General features: G+C 38.6%; 1 protein-coding gene across 3 annotated transcripts; it reads right to left on the reverse strand.

Moving 5' to 3' along the window:
- Positions 1-1,983: 1,983 nt before the first annotated feature.
- On the reverse strand, positions 1,984-21,726 carry GALNT3 (polypeptide N-acetylgalactosaminyltransferase 3). Of its 3 annotated transcripts, none has more exons than XM_039555331.1 (12): positions 21,633-21,726; positions 18,772-18,859; positions 13,392-13,986; positions 11,882-12,054; positions 10,529-10,678; positions 10,051-10,285; positions 9,210-9,327; positions 8,638-8,838; positions 7,441-7,572; positions 6,707-6,808; positions 3,908-4,060; positions 1,984-3,434 (listed from the first exon to the last, which is right to left on the reverse strand). In XM_039555331.1, exons 3-12 carry the CDS (start codon positions 13,898-13,900, stop codon positions 3,312-3,314), a joined length of 1,896 nt encoding a protein of 631 aa, XP_039411265.1. In that variant the 5' UTR covers positions 13,901-13,986; positions 18,772-18,859; positions 21,633-21,726; the 3' UTR covers positions 1,984-3,311. The 3 variants fall into 3 exon arrangements, 2 of the variants coding, with proteins under 2 accessions (XP_039411265.1, XP_039411266.1); XR_005602376.1 differs by lacking the exon at positions 1,984-3,434 and adding an exon at positions 5,941-6,322 and having other exon boundaries at positions 3,974-4,060; XM_039555332.1 differs by lacking the exon at positions 18,772-18,859.
- Between the last annotated feature and the right edge of the window lie 761 nt (positions 21,727-22,487).

Here is a 22,487-nt window from a genome sequence, read left to right on the forward strand (position 1 = left end):
TCAAAAAATGGAAGGAAAATCTTAAAAAGACCATTTTTAAATCACAGAATTAATTTCCCTTTCTATACCTAGAACTAAGGACAAATATAATAACTAGGTGAATTGCTATATCTAATGTCTGCAAAAAACAGCTACATCTATTGCTGTATCTGCTATGATATGATCTTAGATTACTAGTTTAAAAAACCAAAAAAGACAAAGTGGAGCTTCTCTAGCACTGCTTAGTAAGAGGTTCCTACCTCCAAGTGCAACAAAACACTCGTTTCCTTGCAATTTAAATTCTACTCTGGTTTGAAATGTTAGCTCTTAAAAAAACTGAAACAACCAACAAAACCCCACCTGATAATGAGAAATGATGTTTCATATATGCATATCCCAATCTGACAAGCTTGTAAGAGAAACAGGTTGCATGAAGAAATTTCCTTCAGTGATATTAAAAATACACATTTTCTATATAACATGAACTGACAACTAAAAGAACAAGTACTTTTAAACTGGTATGCTGTCTCGGTTTTGAAAGACAGGTGTCTGCTAAGGAAGGCAGAGGCCCCCCTTGAAGTGGCAGATATAACCCCTTTCCCCTCCAAGTTATTATATTTTGAAATCAAGGGCCTTTAGGCAAAGATGTGGGAAATAGGAATAACAGTTCTTTACTCTCTCTCTATATATATGTATATAACCAGTCAAACAAAACAACAACTATGGCAGTAACAGCAAACACAAACCCAGTCCCAGCCTTCTTGGCTGTCAGGCCCTTTCCCCTCGGGTGCAGTTCCGCTCGCAGCCGGCAGGGGCGCTGGCGGCTCCCAGTGAGCAGGGCAGGTGCGATGGCTCCCCCGCAGCTGCAGGGGGCGCTCCGGAGCGAGCTCGGGAAACCCGTGGCACTGGTGCCCTGGGATCCCGGGAAGGATGGAACAAAGGCTTCACAAACCCCTGGGCAGTTGATCCCGGGCTCTCAGAAACAGCAGGCTGGAACGGCAGGGACGGACGCAAATCCCGGGTGGCAGACGAGATGTATCCAGATGGGAAAAACCCATGGAGGCCCAGGCAGGCAGGGCGAGCAGGGCTACAGCGTAGCGAAAGCTCGAAGCAGCAGCGGAGCAGGGCAGCCACAGCTCGGTCTCCAGCAGGGCAGGGAAAGCGGCTTTTGGGGTCCCGGCGTTGCTTCCAGCAGGAAGAAAGAACGGCCAAAAAGAAAGAAGCAGCAGCTCCTTTCTCTGCAGCTTCTCTCTCTGGACGCTCAGAGCGAACTGACCCCACACCCAGGTGTAGACAAAGGAGTAGCCAGGCCCGCCCCACTCCCCTTTTTGTCTTTTTTAAGTACAGCTATTTGTCCCCTAGCAACATGCATATGGGAGAAAATTCCTTTAACAGGAAAAAAAACTAAGACTAAACTGAAACCCCAACATATGCTAATAAATACCTTGTCTTCTAGAACAGGTTCCTTGGACACTGAGTTTCTATTCCAAACCTGAGGTTCAACACAGCACAGCAGCTCTGTGTGTAATCTCCCATCCTCTATTTATACTGTTCAACAATTTTCGCATAGACCTGCATTCTGTTTTTCCTGAACTCCCCCATTTTATCCACCACATTTGTTGCACTTCCAATATTGGTTTTATCTGCAAAAGTAGTAGTACCTTGTATTCCATTAACAAATTAAAATATTTATCAGAGGACACAGGTGGATCTTTGTGCAGTGTTGTTCTACACAACCTTCCAGTTTCAGTGGTATAATTAACCCTTCCTGGTAGAGTCTTTTCAACAATTTCTGTTCACACTGTATCAAGTTATTTTAAGTTGTACAGCTTTAACTGCATGGGATATTCTCACAGGTGTCTCCAAAAGCCTTACAAAGGCTGAGATACAACTCAAAGGCATTAGCAAGCCAGAAAAAAAATTAAGAGTTAATGCTTCTGGAAAATTATCACTGGTCCTTGCTTATTCACTTTTTTGTCTTTTAGATGACTTATAACTACTGAAAGGATTTCTTGCTTTTATTCAGAAACTGAACTCATTAGTCAGGTACCACTGAATTATGTACAGACAGGCTCCCTCCCTACCACAGAAGTAAAAAAACCCCACATCATCATCCATTCACCCACCAGACCTAAGTTAGCATTTATCTATTACTTATTTACTAGGACAAAATAACAGATGTATTATTAGTGTACTTTGTCCTATTCAATCTTAACACCCACCCCTTCTCAGCTTTATATTTGATCATGCAGCCAAATACTTTTGTTTTAATTTTACAAATTTTAAAAAATTGATTATATATTTGATTATGCTATATTATTTTCTATAATTAGCAAACTAGTTAGAAAGGCCAAGATCTCACTCAGACTGATAATTCTGAGATCAGTCCTTTGTAAAAGGGGAAACAAATAAGAAAAAAAGATCATTACACAAGAAATTTGCACAAGAAATTACATATGGATAACATTAGAAACCTGTGAGGTAAATATTGCATAAATCACTAAAAGGTAGGGGCAAAAGTTTAGTAGATAACATGTAATTTAAAAGCAATAATGAACAGAATGATGAAAAAATGTGTGACGGTTAAGCAGCTCGGAAGCCTATTATAATACAACTTTATAATAAATTTTTAAGTTCATGAAATGTAAAAATATACAAAAAGTTTTGGCTAAACAAAAGATTAGTATCAAAATAAGCAGATTTTCCATTAAAATAATCATAAATACATATTTTAGTGAGAATTACTTTTTTCTACTACAAAAGAACTGACATTCTAGAAGCTGAGCACAATGTGGTGGCTTATTTGGCTTTGACCTGACAGTCAAATATTTAATTTTCCAAGTGAAGGAACTTAAAAAATATTAAGGAAGTTTTACTGAGTAAAGTTAATTACTAAAAAAAATAAGTCAGCCATTTGAGCATAAAAAGATACATATAAAGTGTATTGGGTTTTAGACAGTAGACAATAATTTCTTGCAACTCTACAGAGAAAATTAGTCTTCTTCAGAAGTACTTAAAAAATGCTGAAAAAACCCCCTATGTATGGCTCCCAAGGTGAAAGAGAACTAATAGGATCCATAAATCAGTGGTCAACATATAAAGTCTTATCACAGAAATATTGTAAACAAAAAATAACCAGGATCCCAATTATCTTTGGTGTAACAGACTCTTAGGAAATCACTGCTGACACATTTTATATCCAACTTAAGAGGGAAAAGACACTGTTTAAACATTTTGCATTTGAACTATCATGTAAAAATACAGTATATGTATATGATCACAGTTCAAAATGGTTCTTTTAATAAACTGCTTCTGGCCTATAATATTAAATCTTAATCGTTCTGGCCAAAGATCCATTTCTGGAAAGGGTCTGACGGATTACAGGATGCCAAACTCGGGTGCTCTCCGTTTCCTGTAAGGCACATACGGAGTGCTTCATTGTACAAAGTTTGATCCTAAAGTGAGTAAAAAATGGAGGAAAAGAAAAAGTGAACAAACCATGAGCATGCTATTTCCCCCCACGGTTCCTCCCCTAAGCTGATTTCTAGAGTAAGCTCATGCAGGTGGTGCAGAGGGGACTAGAAAATACGTAAGTAGTATGCAAGTGCCAACTTGCTTTGTCAAGAAAATTTTGTAAAATATTTTAAAAGATACAAAACATCTGAATTGACTTCCAGGTGGATGTCTAGACAAACAAACTAGAGGATATCAACTGGTTTTTTGAGTGACATTCCTACTAGTGACATCGCATTTTGATGTGGAACTGAAAAGCTGAAATTATCTACATTTTCCTGCCAAAACTAAACTTACTCTTTTTTGGCTTGAGAGTATTTGTTTTGCTGGTGTTTGTGCTTTTATTGGAAATCCAAAATTAACTAATATTGAAGATCACTAACAAAAAGGCCATTTCACTGCCCAAGATATATACCTTCTGGTGCAGCCACTGCTCCTCTCCAACAGCAAAGGTTTTCTGGCCTTTGTAGGTGCACTCGCGAAGCTGCACAGGTCCCTTGGCAGCATGCAGGCAAAGCTCCTTCTGGATGTTATGGCGAATTTCATGGTGTGCAGAATATTCAAAGTACTATTTAAATAATTTTTTAAAATTTTGGTAAATAAACACAATGAAAAGTGTTAAACTAAATCAAGCCTTTCAAATTTCCATACACAAAATAATACATTTCTTTTCTCATTCAAACATTTGAGACTACAGAATAATTCCTCTGATTTTTAGCACAGACACTTCAAAAGTGTTTACAAAACTAAAAGTAGTTTTTAGTATTGATGCAATACTAATTTATACTTGTATGTATTAATTGCAAATGACACTTGCTGCATGTGTCTTATGATGCAAAATCTTACTCCCACACAAACCATATATAATCCAAGGAGACAAACTGAAGAGTGGAGATGGTTGTATGGATAACTTAAATTTTGGCATTTATTGACCTTAAAAATCTGTACTCAATTCTGTTGTTGGATTTTGTTTTTTCTTAGAGCAACCAACAAAAGTTGTCACAGGAAACAATACTGATTCCTGTATGCCAGCTTTTGCTGCTTGATCTAAACAATAAATGGGAACAATTGGATGCTGTTACATCCTCTTGTGAGGTAACCATTAGAAAAGTAATAATAAGCATGTATTTTGTGAGCTCATTTTACCATGATTTCCTGACAGCAGAGTACTCTTAAGGCTCAGCTGTAATTCTGGTCTTAACAGGGATTTACTTATAACAGTTACAGACACAGCTGTCCTTTTACCCCTCCAGCCCTAACCTAACATCCTGATCTCTTCTATTTCCCCCACATTAACCAGCAGAATCCCTAACATTACATCTGGTTGCTACTGTTTCTTGCCTCTGTATGTCAGCAACCTTCACCATATCTTTCCTTTGAATATTAAGGCCAGGCTCAGTTACCCCCCTCTGGCTTTCCATTTTCCAATGGTCAGCAATCACCTCCTCACTACCTTGGAAACAACGTGGAATAGCACTGAGGCATCTCACAGGCATCTCACTCTTAACAAACAGGCATCTCATTCTTAAGACTCTATGACCAGTATTAGTCCTCAAAACAGGTACTGACAGAAATGACCTGCTTAGTCATTTAGACACAGTAATTTACTCGTAATCTGGTAATCTGACTTAAATCTGTCCTGATTTATTTTTGGAAATTCAAAATCCCTGTAAGACCTGAAAATAATGACTTGAAAGCGAGGTCTAGAACTTTATTCATTTTGGATATTGAAATGAGCATGTTTCCAGCCTCCAATAATCTAAAAAGGAAGAATAATATACAACTGATGTACAACTCTGAAAACTAGGTTCTCTTTTCTACTCCCATTTCAAATATATGGACGAAGATGACAGCATGGGAAATATCAGCCTACACTGCTACAAGTCTGGTAAAGAATGGAGAACAACTGAAACCAGAGCATTGTAATGAGAAGGGTTAAGTAAGCAAATATGCATCTTGCAAGCATTATCAGCAAAATCTATTCTCTGAAGGCTGGCATTTAAAGGGATTCAGACTGTTATTCTGTAGCAGGAGGGAAACCAAAAAACATAATACTTGAAAGAATAGGGTTTTAGTATAGCCCAAGATAACTTAGAAAGTGAGAATAATAGAAGCATACAGCAGATCTCTTAATACAATGTCTCTTTCTACAGTGTTCCCAAATTAATGACTGTGAGAATGTGAAAAGGCTAATAGGATTAATCCACAATCGAATAAAACCCCAAATTCAATCCTGTGAGAAGCTAGCGTAATAGGGTAGTTCTTAATCTAGACAGCATGCCATCTCTCACTAAAAATGGTTGGGAAGGTATCACCTGACTAGGATTATGTGTCTCAATTTTCACAGTGCCATCAATGGATGTCTTTTAAGACTGAAAAAAAATTTAACACACTCTCTCCCCAAGATAACAATTATATTCTAATAAAAGCTGTTAGACCTTTGCTGACCTTTAATTATTAAGGTTCTACAGTTGACACATTTTATTCACTTTTGAAGGCAACAGAGAAGTGTGCATTTCTGGGCAGGGAAGGAGATGTTCCTTCTATTAGTATTACAGTAATGACTGAACGATTCAGTGTCTGACATCTATTGCAAGTCATATTGTAGAAGAAACAGAGCACCATTGCTGCCTCTAAGAGCTATGGACCAAAGAGAGCTCCTCTTGAACAAATGGAATCACATTATTCACTTGCATTAGCCAGTACAGGATAGGCCACTTTGACCTCACACTGTGAGGCTGCAAGCGTGATAGGGAAGGCGGCTCAGGCCTGGACACTTGGCCTCCCACTGGCCGGATTCCAACCAACATCTTCCTTGACAGTGCGAGTCCTGGTGACAGAGAAAGAAGCAATAGGAGGAAGCATGAGGAAAGGAAGAATTAAGAAGACAACACTTACAAGACAGGAGTAAGGGTGGCATGAAAAGGTTTTGCACAGAAAGGAGAGGGCAAGTGAAGCACTGCAACTGTGTCTGAAATCTGAATTTGTATGCTGAAGTTCAAACATTGGAAACAGGACACAACATGAAGAGTGGTATGGAATTTTCCTTTAACAATATATATAGGCATTAAGTATTAAAGAAAAAAAAAAAGGAAAAAAGAGATAGAGAAATTTCATATTAAAAATTAGTCAATTTCTCTAAAATTAATTAAAAGTTTTATATGGTAAAGCTACAGCAGGAGAGAGAATAAAACTCAGGTGTCAAATATTTTACCTGATTTCCTCCAAGTCCATGACAAGAATACATAATCAATGGTTTGCTGCCATGGTTATTTTCACCAACATCCAGACACATGCGGTTACCTATATTTTTTAACTAAAGAAAGGGTGTTATCAGGATAAAAAAAGCTCAGTGGAATGACAAAAATATAAACTGTCTCAGTCAAATAAAAAAGTAACCTTTAGTTTAACAACAATTACAGCTGTTAGTTCATTTTTAATTTCTGCTATGCTCTAATCTAAAAATCCTGTTTTCTCAGTTGATCTTTTCTAACTAAAAGCCTACCTAGTAACTACACTGTCACACATGGAGTTATTAGCCTGCCCTGTACAATCTTACTGTTATTCAAATTACAATTTGAACAGATTCACATGAAATACTTATAACAGGAGGAAGGGAAAGTTACTTGTAAATACATGCTGAAAATTCATGTTCACTTCAAGCTAAGAACTATTACTTTAATTTTTTTTGTTGTTGTTTTAGCAGTGCAAAGTCTAAAGTTATTTGGCAGGGAAAATGACTTTCGACATAAATGAAAAATGAAAATTACATAGCTATTGAAAAAGCTATAAAAGGTATGCAGAAGAGATTCTTTGTCTAGACTAGTGGCAGAAAACCATAGAGCAGTTAAAGATAGCTGAAGTCTAAAAGCTATGGCTAAGGTAGTACAAGAGATCAGCAAACTTCCTGGACTATGAAGAATATAGAAAATAAGGATCTCCACTTACATATCCAGAAAACAAAGGATTCAGGTCTGGCACATACGCTTCTGGATAAACATTATTGAGATACCAGGTAAAATTTTTACACTTCAGACGCTGCCTTAAATCAAGTCTTTTTGATATGTCTCCAAATGTTTTCTGTTAGAGGAAGGGAAGTAAAGAAGATAAATACATTAACATTCATTTTGCACACATAAAGCTGTGATATTCTGTGTAGTACTACACAAGTTTTAAGCTTCCTTTGTTGACTTTTTTCTAGTTAATGCTGTAATACTACAGTTACTGCTGTCTCTCAGTGTCATAACACCACTGACATCCTGCCTGCAGCATTTCAAAGCACTTAAAAGAAAAATACATTGCAAGATGGAAAAAATAGAAGTATCTTTAGTCCCAAGGAAGTTTTAACACTGTGCCATGAAGTGGGAAAGTACAAATAAGGCCATACTGATGACAGCCATAAAGCCAACTGATCTCACTAGAAGTGTAAGGTGAAAGAACAAACTGGATTAATGAAATAGTAAGCATAATATCCAGTACAATGTAGAATCTCCCAAACAAAATTCAGTTGTTTAGCTGCTGAACATGCCTAGGAAATCTAATGCTTTCAGTGATACAATAGTCACAAAAATTTATCACATGAAGGGGGAAAAATAGCTTCTAAAAGAAAATTCTAGATTCTAGCTGGGCAGAAAACTTAAAAAATAAATAAGCCAACACCCAACCTCCCTTGAAAATAACTGACATTTTTAAACAGAGACAGGATGGTTATCCATCATCAAATAAGTTTTATCCTGCTGCTAAAGAACAACAAAACCTGCTTTGTCAGTAAAAATACTAAGTAACTTGAGACTAACAAGATGACATTCTCACTCCAAAAAATAAGTTTGTTTACATTGTCTACACTCAGTAGTTTCTCTCATGGTCTTCTGGTAGTTCCTCTACCTGCACAATGCAAACAACTCAGGATTTTAGAGAAGGCATGAAAAAAAACACCAAAAAATAAACCTCACAATATCAAATCAACATTCACCACCCAAACACTTTAGTTTTCTTATGTTTGTTGGGGCTACAGCATTAAGCAACTTGAACTGTCTTTTCCTTAAAATATCTAGAATCCTTACGTACTTTGTCAATAAATAACTTTTGCTCACCAAAACTTTCACCGCAGCAAGTGTGATTTCTAATACCACCACCACCACCTACTTGTTTCACAATTTTTGCTGCCTCTGTGTTTCTTCGGTAAAATATTTCTTTATATTCATCCATCCACACTTCTGCAAGGCGAACTTGATTACGTGTGATCACCTGAGTACCTTTTGGGAAAGTATGGGGACTCTTGCTGCGAAAGACATGGCCAACAACAGAGCAAGGCATGATCTCCAACTGTCCACCACATTGCCATACCTAATAATAACATTTAGTGTGTAAGTGCACTGCAATTAGAATTCAGGGGGTGGAAAAAAATTCAGTAATATTATTGTTTGCCAGAACACATCAAACCACTAGCAAGAGTACATATATCAGGCATACCGTAAGTGAATTTCCTAATCAGATAAAACCTGGAAACTACAATGAACCCTAAAAATATCTAAAAAAAAATCAAAAACAGTTTAGTGAGTATGTTTGTATTTTATTTCACAGGTAATTAGTAATTCAATTTTCCTTGTCCTAGTTGGCTGATTGAACAGAGGAGTCAAGATCTAATACTAATTTATTCTCAAATCCCCTTACACTGTCAGCATAGAGACAATTACTAATGAGGGAGCTAAACTTACTCTGAAAGACATTTCTATATTTTCACCTCCCCATATTTCCATTTCTTCATCATAGCTTCCAATGTGTTCAAAGTAGTGTTTTGATATTGAAAAGAGACCTCCAGCAAAAGTAGGTGTTCTGCAAAAACAAAATTTTAAAGATAGTAGGGTTTTTAAATATAGATGTAAAATCATAGTGCAACTATTCTAGGAATTTCCCGTGCAATTGTTAGTATTTCACTACAGTGATGCATATTCCTGGCATAGATAATACTTCTAGCACTTAAATATGTTCACAAAGAATCTCATTTAACAGCTTACTGCCATTTATTAAGAACTCATTCAGAATAATGACTGCTGGTATAAAAGAAAGCATCGGGAAAACCAATAAATTTTCTCTGTATGGAGGATATCGAGCAAAGCTATGACTCCTACAGACCAGTAACCTCTCTGTGGACAAAGCAGGCGCAATTATCATCAAAGGCACTACTGTATCAGCTTAGTATTTGGGTGCTCTGACCCTTTTTGTCATTCTTGCAAGTAAAGTGAATGAAGACACAGAATCATTGTACTGTCTCTGAAAAAACTGTGTATAATCCTCCTTTGCCCTTTCCCCCGAGGAATATTAGCAATTTCCACTGTATGTAGAAGAAATAATGCAGAGCAATTACTATCTTAAGTAGGCTATATTTTTATGAATGCTTTAAAATGTGGTTCTTAAAGGAAGTATTACAAAACACATCTAAGATGCTAAGATGTCTGATTATACTCATCTGAAAAATTAATTTATTTACAAACTGCTGTTCGTAAGAAAAACTCCATGGAAACAGAAGGATTTAAATAGTGCTCAAATAATGTTTACCTAATTGGATAGGTTTCATCCTTTCTTCTTTTATTCTCATGTTTAGGAAGAGACTCCCATCCAAAGGACAAACTCCAATCAAAATTTCCTCTGTTGTGGTTATGCCCATAAGGAGATGGTTTACTGAATTCAAAAGTATTGAGATCTATAGAAGCAATGTCAGGGCTTACAACAGCAACAGGGTTCTCAGCTATTCTTGCCAACAATGGCTCTAACCAGCCATAAAAACATTCACCTGTGGAGAAAATGGGAACACTGACTTTTTGCTTGGCTATAAAGTAGTACACAGGGTATGTTTTAACATCCAGCAAGCCATTATGGACTATTTTTAAATAGCATTGCTAATTATACTTTTGAGACTATGAAATAGGAAAGATGATATATTGCTAACATTTATAATTCATAAAAAATCTTCAACATTAAATCAAAGACAACAGCATTATAAACCAGACCCGGCACAGTTACAGGCTGCACTTACAATGAGCATCCAGAAAAGTGAGGGTCTCTCCTGTTGCTACTGAGGCTCCCAACAAGCGTGCAGTGATCAGACCTTTTCTTTCCTTTTGACGGACTACTTTAACTATTTGAAACTGTTTCACATATTCATCTAGTTTATCATGCAGGTATTCTAGAAAGAGCAATCAGTGTCAGGATATTCAGTGTACATACATGCCACTGCCCAAAATGTTACACTATTAAGCTAACAAGATAAACAACTCACACTAATCCCAGAAATTACCTCAACATCAAAGCCATAAAAATTCCTGTCCGCTGAAGGTTATTTTTAGGAGCTGAGGTTTTTGGGGGTAGGGGTGTAGGAAGAGGTGACCAGCAGGAAACAGGAGATGGAACATTAAAATAATTCTGAACAAGAAAGGGTGTGCTAGTACATCTCTGCTGCAGTGATAACCATTTGAATTTCAATTCCATTTTCATAGCAAATGGATCTCGTACCTACATTATCTGCAGAACATGCGAATTTTTTCCTTAATTGATGGCACACTTACAGAGTTTTCAAAGGCTACAATATTTACAGCAGCAACAGAAGCCATAAAAAAAACTGTTTAAATGTTCAAAGTTTGAGAAGGAACCCCACATCTCATTAAATATCCCACATCATCTTCTTTATTCTGCCCATCCGTAGTATTAAACTATACTACTGAACATATTTCACATCCAAATGTCTCAATATACTCAATACAGAATTGCAAAAAAGTGTAAATACATTAATAGAAGAATGTATGTATAGACTTGTTCATCTAAAGCTAAGCATACAAAGATTTTTGAACTTGCATTTGTCTTCACACTAAGTATATATTTATTTTTGAGATTCAGCTTGACCGTTGAAGATTATTTTTCCATTAAATTATTTTACTATCTAATAAAGACACTTCCCTTCATATTAGCAAAATTAATTTGCATAAAGACAACCACTGATAAAATGCAAATTCCTACAACTCTGGGCCAATTTATACTTGGATATTTTGTTCTATAAATTGCAGTTGGTTTGAAACACAAATTACAAAGATACTTGTCATGCAAGCAGTTATGCAGTTAAATCAGCATCAGAACTGGAAAAAATAGATATGGGGTTTAAAAACCTTTTAGAGCACAAGAATTTAATATTTGACTACCTTATGGAAAAACAAGATTGGGGAGGGCTATTTTAAATCTAAAAAAAAAAAAGAAAGAAACAAAACCACTTAGAATACTGTTATGCATGTCAAGAGTGGTAAAGAGACATCCTCTTAGCCAATTTATCTGCAATCCCAACATGCCTTCAATAAAAAAAGCCAACAGGAAAAGAAGCAAAACCAGAAAGACTTCTTACCATCTACACTGGCATCATCCACCAAAATAATCTCCTTTAGCAGTATGGCAGGAGATGTGTACATCACACTGTGAACGGTTCTGAGCAGAGTTGACCACGCTTCATTATGGAAAACTATGATAATGCTTGTGGTTGGCAATGGCGGGCAACGCTTAAACTTTTGTTCAATACATCTACAGATTAGAAAGTGTCAGGGGTTACAAAATGGACAATAATTTTTTACTCAAACTCTTAAAAGAAACTTTTCTTTCTAGTACAAAGCTTTATAACAATGAACATTAAATATTTCAGCTTCTCTGTTTTCTATCCCAGTACTGGAGTGCAAAGGTAGGTACTTCAAACGGAGCAGTTGTTCAGAATATTTAAAAAAATACTATGACTGAGAATTCCACTTGAACAACTTAGTTCTGCTTCTGTCTCACACACATTTGAGTACATTTCATATAATACCCAAGCCTTCTTCAGGAAAAAATGTTATTCTATTGACAGCAGCAGGTACTGACTGAGCTGACTCAGAAGTCACCATTACTGCTGAAACCTAAGAATACAAAGAAAAATATTTATTAGAAAAATGCAGCGTTTACAAGGAAAAATACAACCTATCCAATTCAAATTTCAAAGTTTTGAAGAAATACTATGTAATCCTTACAGCAGCATATCCCATTCAAGGGATACAATTTTAAACCTACAGTTTTTCAAGACTGACATATCCTAAACATAATTTTAGATCCAACGGCAAGTCAAGATGACAATGCTGTATTCTGTATTCATAAGTTGCACACTTAGTGTTTATTGCCTGTCAGCTTCAGGGACTGGAAGACACCCCAAGGTAATAACCACAGTCACTGCCTCACAAAATACACAAGCAAAATCTCCCCAGTTATGCTCTCGGAAAGGTTATGGTGAGCTGCATCACATGTATCATCAGCGGCTCAGTAAGTTTAGCCACTTCTGCCACAGATGGCTGACAGCATTTCATCTGACACTGACAGACACTCATAACTAAACCCACTCTCCCACTCTGCCCAAGTCCTGCAGTCTATATTTATAAAATTTTTCAATACTACAAGATTGCTGCTGAGACCTTCCATTACCTTGCTCAACAGTTTACAATTCCTAATTTATTAAATTATGCCAGTGGTTTTACTAACACTGAATACTAAAAAAATGGGGGTGGTGTTTAAATTGGAAAAATGTTGAAACCACATTTTTAGTTTTCTTCTAAGTAAAACTTAGCAGGCTTCCTGAAAGCTACTCAGAAATTTTAGCTTAAAGGCAAAAGCAGAACACCTTATTTAAATATGGTTACTTTGAATTCAAAGCCATGAAAGAAGTGAGCTTTTCTAAACATTCTTGGCTTTGGCACTGTGGATCATTATGTACAGCCAATCATTATGTATAGCTAGGAGACTTTCCTAAACTATCACCTACTGCTGAACTCTCAAATCACTTTGCAGTCTGAATTTCTGAGAAGTTTTTCAACTATTAGAACATACACATTTAAACTTACTCAGGAGGTCGAGTGTCTGGTCCAAGATCTCGATGTAAAGAAATCCTGTCACTTGCAAATGCATTAAAACAGTGTTTCTCTTCTCCAACCTGTTTTTCTTTCTGTTCTTCTGAATTTAAGTTGATGGTTTTAAATGCTTTTCCAGAAGCTCCAGGAGCATTAGGATCTTGAAGGGGCCGATCTAGAAAGGGTTTTAGTTCCACTGGAGTATAGTGCCCTGGCAAACAGTGTCTCTCTCCAGGAATCTTAGTTTGCCTAACAGGTGCTTTTATCTGCATTTTTGGCTTTGCACCTTTGATATTGTTCATAGCATTTAACACAAGACCAAATACATGACTTTTCTTTCCAAGAACTGGCTCAATCCCTGCTTCATCCTTGAAATCTTGAACACCCACTTCTCTTTGTAATAAAAATAAAAATACCAGAAAGACAAACACAATAATGCTGAACTTCCAAAGTTTCCAGTGAAAAAATGCCTTAAATAGTTTAGGTGTCTTTTTCAAGGCCATTCTAGTTTTAAAAATTTTCACACAACAGACGTTTCTGTGAGTGCTGTTCTTCAAATATGTCACAGCATTTCTTGAAATTATAGCACCTGTAAATTAAAACAAATAGTATTCATTTAGACATCGAATATATTTAACTATATACAGCCATAAGAAATTAATGGAGAGGAATTAATTCACAACTCCCAAAAATCAAACGTTACACATGCTACATCACTTAAAGAGACATCAAACCTATCTATAAGATATCCAAAATGCCCTTCCCCTGTTTTTTGTTTTGGGTTTTATTTTTTAAATACACTTCACATTGAAGAACCAGAAACCAGGAATACCAACAAGAATAAAACAGTATTTCTACACAGTGCCACTATTTCATATTTATTTTCTTCCAATTAGTTTGTTTAAAATTAGAAGAAAGTGTTGTATAAAGTCTTGTAGAAGCAGGGAATTTTAGTTTGATGATGGGACAGAAGAGAAACAGGTGGAATCCATACATTAGTTCAAGCTGCATGTCAGAAAGAGCCACATGGAAAGTGAACTATAAAGATAGGAAAGACTTCTCAATCAACTTATTTCAACAATTTTAAAGTTTCTGCCACTATTTTTTTCACAGACAAGTAATTATTGAGTTGCTTTCAAAGATGAAACTATGAAAGACATTTGAGGACTACCAAAATCTGAGTAATTTGAATTAAATTCTCTTTGCCAAACTGGCAGTTTACAAGAAGAAGATGCATTCTGCAACCAGCCTGAATAGCTGGGATAGCTACTCAGGGAATAGCTTCATTTTTGTCTAAATTGCATGTACACGAGTCCAGAAGAAAAATAAACAGCATCTAGCTAAAAGCCAAAGTTAGTTCCCGCTTGTTAACTACTGACCACAAAATTGCAAAAAACTTCTATTTATTCCTCTGAAATACAAGTAGATCTTAATTGGAGTAATATATACTCAGGAAGAGATACAAGTCAGAGAAAACAAAAAACCCCCACCCCTCACCTGGTTTCCTTCAAGTATTTGCAGGAGAAACTAAGCATCTGGATTCTTTCACATTATACTGTATTTCAAAGCTTATGTCAGCTTAATAAACCCATACATTCAAACTACAGTGTTTTTACAACAGAGTTATTGTTAAGAGTGCAAAGAGGAAGCATATTACAACATACTAAAAGGTACCAAAAACACGCTTCACAACTCACAAAATTTAAAAAAACCAAACCAAACCAAACCAACCAGTCCACTTCTGTCTGTGTCACATTTTCCCATTTTTCCTTACTGCTGAAACATTTGAACTGCAATACCAATACCTTTATAGTGGAAGACTACAAATAAAAACTTTCCTTCCCAATGAAAGGATTGCAACCAAATTACCAAACTACCAGGTTGAAAAATGTCTTGTTTTCTCACAGTGTCTGGTGGGTTGATCTTGACTAGCTGCCAGACAACAACCCAGCCACTCTCTCGCTTTCCATCCTCAACATGACAGCGGGGACAAAATAAGATGGAAAACCACATGGGTTGAGCTAAGGACAGCATGATCAGTTACCAGTTACTGTCACAGGGAAAACAGACTTCTAATGATGAATTTGAATTTACTGCCAATTAAAAATAGAGTAGGATGGTGAGAAACAAAGGCTCAAACTACCTTCCCTGGCTCAGCTTCATTCCCAATTCTTCTATCTCCTTTCTGCATAGTGGTGCAGAAGGAATGACTAATAGGGCTGTGGTTAGCTTGTAAGACTTCATCTCTAGCACTCCTTCCTCTGCACGCTTTTCCCCTGCTCCAGCACGGGTTCTCTCTGTGCAGCACAGTACTTCAGCATAAACTGCTCCAGCATAGGCCATCCACAGGTCGCAGTTCCTGCCAGGATCTTGCTCCTGCAAGGGCTCTCCATAGGCTGCAGCTTTCTTCAGGGTATATCCACCTGCTCTGGCCTGGGGTGCTGCACAGGCTGCAGAGTGGACACTTCCTCTGGGGTGGTCCTTCATGGGCTGCAGAGTAATTCTTCTTCACTGCAGTCTTCTCCATGAGCTGCAGGGGGAATATCTGCTCCAGTGCCTGGAATACCTACTCCCCTCCTTCTTCACTGACCTTGGTTTCTGCAGGGTTTCTTATTTTTCTCACTCCTCTTTCTCACAGCTGCTGTGCAGTATTTTTTACCCTTTCTTAAATACCTCATCACAGAGGCACCACCTGCTACACTGGGTGGCCCAGTTTTGGCCAACAGTGGGTCTACTTTACAGCTGGCTCAAACCAGCTGTGTCCAGCCCGGGATGAGAGTGTGGACGTGGAGGGGCAGCCCCATGTCTCTTATCACAGAGGCCACCTGTGCAGTCATCCTCACCTCCTAACCCTGCCATGAAAGTGCAATATACAATGTAAAACACCAACCGTATGTACAGATTAGCACCCAGCATTGCAGGGGCGACAGTCTCTGCAGGTTGCTAACCAGGAATGCTTTCCTAACACCATCAAAAAGAAAATCACATTACTGTTTCTCAGTACACCATGCCCAAGCGTGTAAGATACTAGTAAATCTTAAAGCTTAGAAATCAATAAGCACTATAAATATATCTTCCTCAAATGGAAAAAAAAAAAACATCTTTATATATATACCTATATCTATCTATATATATATCTGAAATACATGGTGTCATAAGATGCCTTAGAAACAAGAAACGTGGAGCATGCTGCCACAACACACATGAAATTTGTCTGTCCCTAGAAAAGACAACTCCCTTGAGTTAGGTGGATTGTGGGAGACAGCAACACAACTTACCCCTTTCTGTGTGGATTAGTACACTCTACTAGCATACGTGGCAGCAGGCCGTGCACAGAAACAAGAGCAAGTGATGTTTCTTTAAGAAAGGATCAAGTGACAGCCTTGGAATAGTATGTGCAGCAAACACCAAGTGGACAAGAGGCTTGATTACCACAAGCATACAGCAAAACCTTTTGATATAGACAAATGCTGAATGTATCTTTGTTGACAAAATATCTGATAGGGATATTGCTTACAATAAGAGAAGAGTTCTTTGTTGCACAAAAAAAGCAGCAGTTCCAGAACAGAAGCTACATTGTCCAAAGAACATTTGCCATGAAAGCTGTATCTTACTTAGGGTTTTTTACCAGGATAATTTTGTAGTCAGAAATACAATCTTTATTCCCCACAAATGCCTCTCACATTTTCAATAGCATAGCAATGTGTCAGTAAACACAGACCAAGCTACTATTCAATCCTCCAGGACATGCAGAAGAAGTATGTGGCATGATTAAACTCCCTGGGGTGACTGTTTAGCAAAGTGTTTAATCTTCTCTTCATTAGTGTTGTTTTCACTAATAGTAGTCTGGATTCTTACAGCACTTTGAAATAACTAGCCCTAAACATCTGAAGTTGGATTTTTTTTTTTAGGAAGAAAATAACCAGGAAACTAAAATGTACTACAAAAGTCTTCTAAAAGTGCCAAAAAGCAGCTGCCACACTACTTCAAACCACATCACATGGGCAGTGTGAGAATTCAATGCAGTCTATGTTACATTATGCCACCCACTGGTTCTGATGTCAGACTGTCTGCAAAAACTCTTACAAGAAAGCCTTGCTAATGTGGCCTACAAGCAGAAAATTATGATTTTTTTTTTTGTTAGCTTGATCTGAACAACACTGTAGAGAATCATCTTTTATAAAAAAGTGAAAGTATCATTAACCCAAATCAGCAGAAATTCTTTCAAACCATGCGAGTGAGACAGAATTCATTGGGGTTAGTATCAACAATACACCTGATGTCAGTTTTTTTAAAAAAACTATTTTAAAATCTACTTTTCTTTTATCCAAATGTTAAATAGGTTTCAAATGTTTCCTTACAATATTGCTTATAGAACACAAAAACCTAAAAAAACCCTAAAAATACTAAAACCAAACCAAAACAAAAATCCTAAAAAATGGGAAAAATAGGGAAAAAATGCTTCGGAATTATTCTAATCACAACTCTTTTAACTAGATAACTTGGCTTCAACTTAATCTAATTCTTCTATAATTCCAGAAGCACAGTCTCATAAAAAGCTTGTCTATTTTTCCTTGTTATCAAAGTATACAATGCCTTTCTCAAACCTTACAGTCCCCTTCATCAGAAGGTGGCTGTGCGAATAAAAACACTGAGCAAATACTTTAGAAAAAAACCAAACAAACCTGACAGTGATGATCAACTGTTCTCGCCAAATTAGCAAAACTCTGACAAATATACTTCAGGATATTTTAACTGTAAGAAGTGCTACTTCCACTACTGGTATTTCTGAATCTAAAATTCTAGACAGGGCTTTTTGTTTTCTTTGCATGAGTATCAATGTAATTGCTACTAAAACATTAGTTACTGAAATAATCAGTTCAGTAAATGATATTTTCATCTTCTACCACCATGGAAATTGATGCTTTTTTCTACTGGAAAATAAATAAATAAATAAATAAAGCACTGAACAAAACTGTTTGCACTTCCTAGAAGTACATCCCAGAGGAACATCCATTCACATAAGCACCTTTGGTGACAGACTAAGAAACATCTAATTCAGAATGAACCTTTCATAAAGGTTTAGCTTTATATCGAATATGAAGGTTCTTCATAGAATCAAAACCATTCAAAAGCACTTCAGAAACTGGGAATAATTAAATAAGTTGCTAAAGTTTAGCAAACTATGCTACTGTTTACAAGAACATTAGCCCTTGACTTAAGTAAAGGAACAAATGATGAAATGTACAGAAGTTAAAGACTAAAGACATGAAAATGAGAAACAGAATCACCTGTCTAGTTTCTATCTCCACACTAGTTTATCTGTTCCACTCAGAATTCCTACTGAATGCGCTCCTAAATAGGGTACACATACCTAAAAGAAATAGAAATTCACTAAGCCCAGGTGCTATTCCTCCGGGTACATTCTTTGAAGCTCAGCCAGTAGAAGTGTGGTTCCACTCCTGAAAAAAATTATAAGAGGAATACTGAATGTGCTCGGTTCCTGGGCCTTCATTTTAGAAACACTAATGGCACAAGTTATTCTACCAAATACTGGATGCAACCTGCCTCACTGATTATGACAGAGAAATTAGAAGCTGTACTTTCTGGATGAGCATACTGAAGAAGGCTGAAGAAATTCTGAGCAACAGCAGCATAGAACAGCTTGCTGAAACACAACTTAGTCAAGTATCTCCTTCAGCAGTTGCATTTAGATCAAAAAAATAAATGAGGAAAAACCCCAAACAAACCATCACCAAACCTCCTTCTATGTATTTTAATGGAAGTGCTTCAAACTTTCACATGCTCTTTCAAAGTTAGCATGACTATTTTTCTACTGCCAAGCACTGCAAGTGATAGGCAGAGAAGAGAGTTCCCTTTGACAACTGATAGCATAGTAAAAATATACAGTAACCATATTTTATAAAAGTTTTTATGGCTTATTTTTACAGACCTGGGATATGTTATGCACTTATCTCAAATTTAAATTTCACTCAACTCTGTATTTTCCTTATTTTTCCCTTGGTCAGATTGTTTTGGGCCACCATTTAAATTATTTCTGACTGTCCCTAAAAATGCAATGATGAAAAGGGAGCATGATAGCAGCTGTAAAGTACTGTTTTAACTTAGAAGGATTAGTGTATCATTTTCATTTAAGCACCAGAAGATAATGTCTGGACCATAACCAGAGGACTTCTGTTTGTTTTCCTGATTGTAGGAACATTTCTAAGATAACAAAAACATCCGAGTATCAAGTGCAGGTCTTGAAATCACAGTTTTCTAACTGGCCTTAAACTTTTGTTTAAGTGATAAGAGTAAAGCAAAGAAAGTCTCCTCGTGGGAGATTTACTGGGTTAGTGACTGCTGAACTAATATTTATTGGAAGCTCCCATAGGTGTCTTCACTTTCCACCTCTACCCACTTCAGTGTCTCTTTTCCAGCTACATTTCAGTGCTGAATAATGTCAGTCCACTGTATCTAGTCACTTGACTCCAGAATTTAATTACTAAATTATTGTCAGTTTTGTGATATGACTTATTTGTTTGTAAGCAGAACTATTTCCTAAGGCACATGAACTCAGTAAGTCTTAGGGAAAATCAGACAGTAGTAAGACAGACAGTAAGTAACTAAATCTATGCTTTACATGACTAAAAAAAATCTAGTCCTTTATGGTTTAGAAACCTGAGGCACTTTCAGATCTTGAAGAAGACAGGCACAACAATGAGCAGATTAGGATGAGAAACTCTTAAGTGTTGGCAGGCAACTGACCAGCATTTCATATCATGAACATGATTCTACATTGATTCCAAAAAAAGGGAAAACCCTGGGCTAGGTAACAGCTCTTGGAACAAGCGAACCAGGCAGCAAACTTGGGCAAAGCAAAAAAAAAAACTGCCTCAAAGCAACACAGTGTGTCACCTAGAACCACAGACACTGGGGAAATGTCCCAGAGAGGGCAATTATATCTTGTTCCTGTTTTGATAGGGCTCAAGATATCCGGCCTGCTTCTGGTATTACCCCACCCCAAAAAAGGGACACGTTAAGTGGCAATAGCAGTTACAAGGAGGAGGAAAACTGGTCTGCTCTTTCCCACAGTGCAACAAAAATAGCAGTTCAGGCTCTCGGTAACTAACTTAATTTTTACTTTGCTCTGTTATTGAGAAGCCTTGAGATGACAGTAGCAGATGCCAAATTGACCAGGCCACTGAGCAAACCTGGCTAAAAAAGGAAACCAAACCCTCTAAATTGGCTGCTTTGTCTCAGGCTCTAAGTCTGGCAGCTCAGCAGCGTACCACTGGCTTTAGTCAAGACTGAATTGATCAATAAAATTTATAATTTTTTAAACAAAAGAGGTCTTTTTGTTACAGAAGACTAACATGTACAATGCTACTGAGATACATACGTAACATCTGTATTTCCAGTGATTTTTTAATTTAACCAACAAAAATATTTATTAATAAATCCTTCTTTGTAAAAGAATATTTTACATAAAGTTTAAAAAAATAAAAATCCATGTCACTAAGGTTTTTAAATTTAAAATACACTTTTTCAGTCAGTTCTCCAGACCTAAGCAAACATTGTCTAAGTATTGTCACCTGCTGTGCAGAAGACTAACAAACCGCCGGAGGGCAGAGACAATGCGGTAACTCTTTAAAAGCCCTTGGTATAGAATGTAATAAGCCAGAGTTAGCTGGCAATGTACACAGTTGGTATCACCCTGCCGCCCCGAATCAATGCGGTACTGCGGGCAAACCCTTGGGCGGGATCCGTACGTGGCAGAGACACCTCCCTCGGTCAATACCTTCGCTTCGGACAGTGCATCCGGCCGGCACTTCCCGGAGCTCCGTGTCCGCACAGGCGGCAGCCTGGGCTCCTCGCGCACTCCACGTTCGCCCGGAGCGGAGCGGAGCTCGCAGGGCTGGGTTGTCCCGGCCCCGGGAAGGCCACTGGGGCCGGCGGCCTCGGTGGGATCTGAGGGGACCGCGCGTGGAGCGTGCACGCCAAGGGGCGCCTGAGGGGGACCCCCGGGGCAGCCCCGGCCCCGTGCCCGCCCCAGGACCGCTCCCTCACCTCACGACTCCAGCCCGCCTGCCGAGCCCCGCCGGGCGCGCCCGCACGGGCTGCGGCGAGCGGACGAGAAGCGGCACCGGACGCTGTCCCGCCGCCGGCCACAGCCCTTGGAGAGGCCAAAGAGGAGCGGAGCCGCGCGGTGCCTTCCGAGGCTCCCCCACTCACCTCGTCCGGCGGGAGCACGGCGAAGGCGCTGCCGCGCGGGCGGCACCGGAGCCCCGGGAGGCCGGAGCCGGGCGGGCTCTGCGGCTTCCGCCCCGCGCCCGCCAGGTGCGCGCGGCCGGCCCCGCGCCTGCGCCCGCGCGCCCGCGCCCCGCCCTCACCTGGCGGCCAGGTGCGCGAGGCGGCCGGCGGCGGCAGCGGGGGCGCGCCCGGGGAGCCGCTGCGCCCATCGCGCGCCCGCCCCGCGCCACGGGGCTCTGGCACCGGCACAGAGCGCGCAGCCAGCGCCGCACGGCCGAGCTAGGGCGGCACGGCAGCGGCGGCGGGGCTCGCTTCAACCACCCAAGTGTTACGGCATGCAACACGGGGTTGACCAAGCACGCCCAGCTCACGTGGTTGGGAAACGGAACACAAAATCCCTCTGAGGTGAGATCACAGACTGGGACAAGGGACATCACACTGAGCTCCCTCTCTTCACAATGCAGTTTTCCGGAGAGATAGATACAAAATCACTTTTCTACACAAGCATGGTTTAATGTGGGGGAGAAGAAACCCAAAAGTAGTATTTGCACTCCCTTAACAGAGTGTAGAGTCTCCCCTTCTTCCTACTCTCAAATAATAGCAGCACAATCAAGCGTCTCACCCCAGCACTTCAAAATTTCTTTCTTTGAGCTGCTGAACCGCAGGTACCTAAAGGCACTCAGCAAGTACAAGGGGAGTTGGCAGTAGTTACACTGATTTGTGTCACAACAGTGCCGAAAATGGAGATACTAGTTCTTTTAGCAATTAATATTGCTCAGGAACACTTAATAAGATTTAGACCAAAACCTCTCACACTTCATATATTCTGTTATTTCT

This window comes from Corvus cornix, chromosome 7 (assembly GCF_000738735.6).
Source record: "Corvus cornix cornix isolate S_Up_H32 chromosome 7, ASM73873v5, whole genome shotgun sequence".
Taxonomy (NCBI): Eukaryota; Metazoa; Chordata; class Aves; order Passeriformes; family Corvidae; genus Corvus; species Corvus cornix.

What these genes read in the sequence shown, in the direction of transcription:
- GALNT3 (XM_039555332.1), bottom strand. Translation starts at nt 13,900, where the DNA reads ATGGCCTTGAAAAAGACACCTAAACTATTTAAGGCATTTTTTCACTGG. An exon ending in GATGAAACCTATCCAATTAG is followed by an intron (nt 9,328 to 10,050) that starts GTAAACATTATT and finishes TTGTTTTTGCAG; the next exon opens with AACACCTACTTTTGCTGGAG. An exon ending in CAGCAAAAATTGTGAAACAA is followed by an intron (nt 7,573 to 8,637) that starts GTAGGTGGTGGT and finishes TTCCTCTAACAG; the next exon opens with AAAACATTTGGAGACATATC.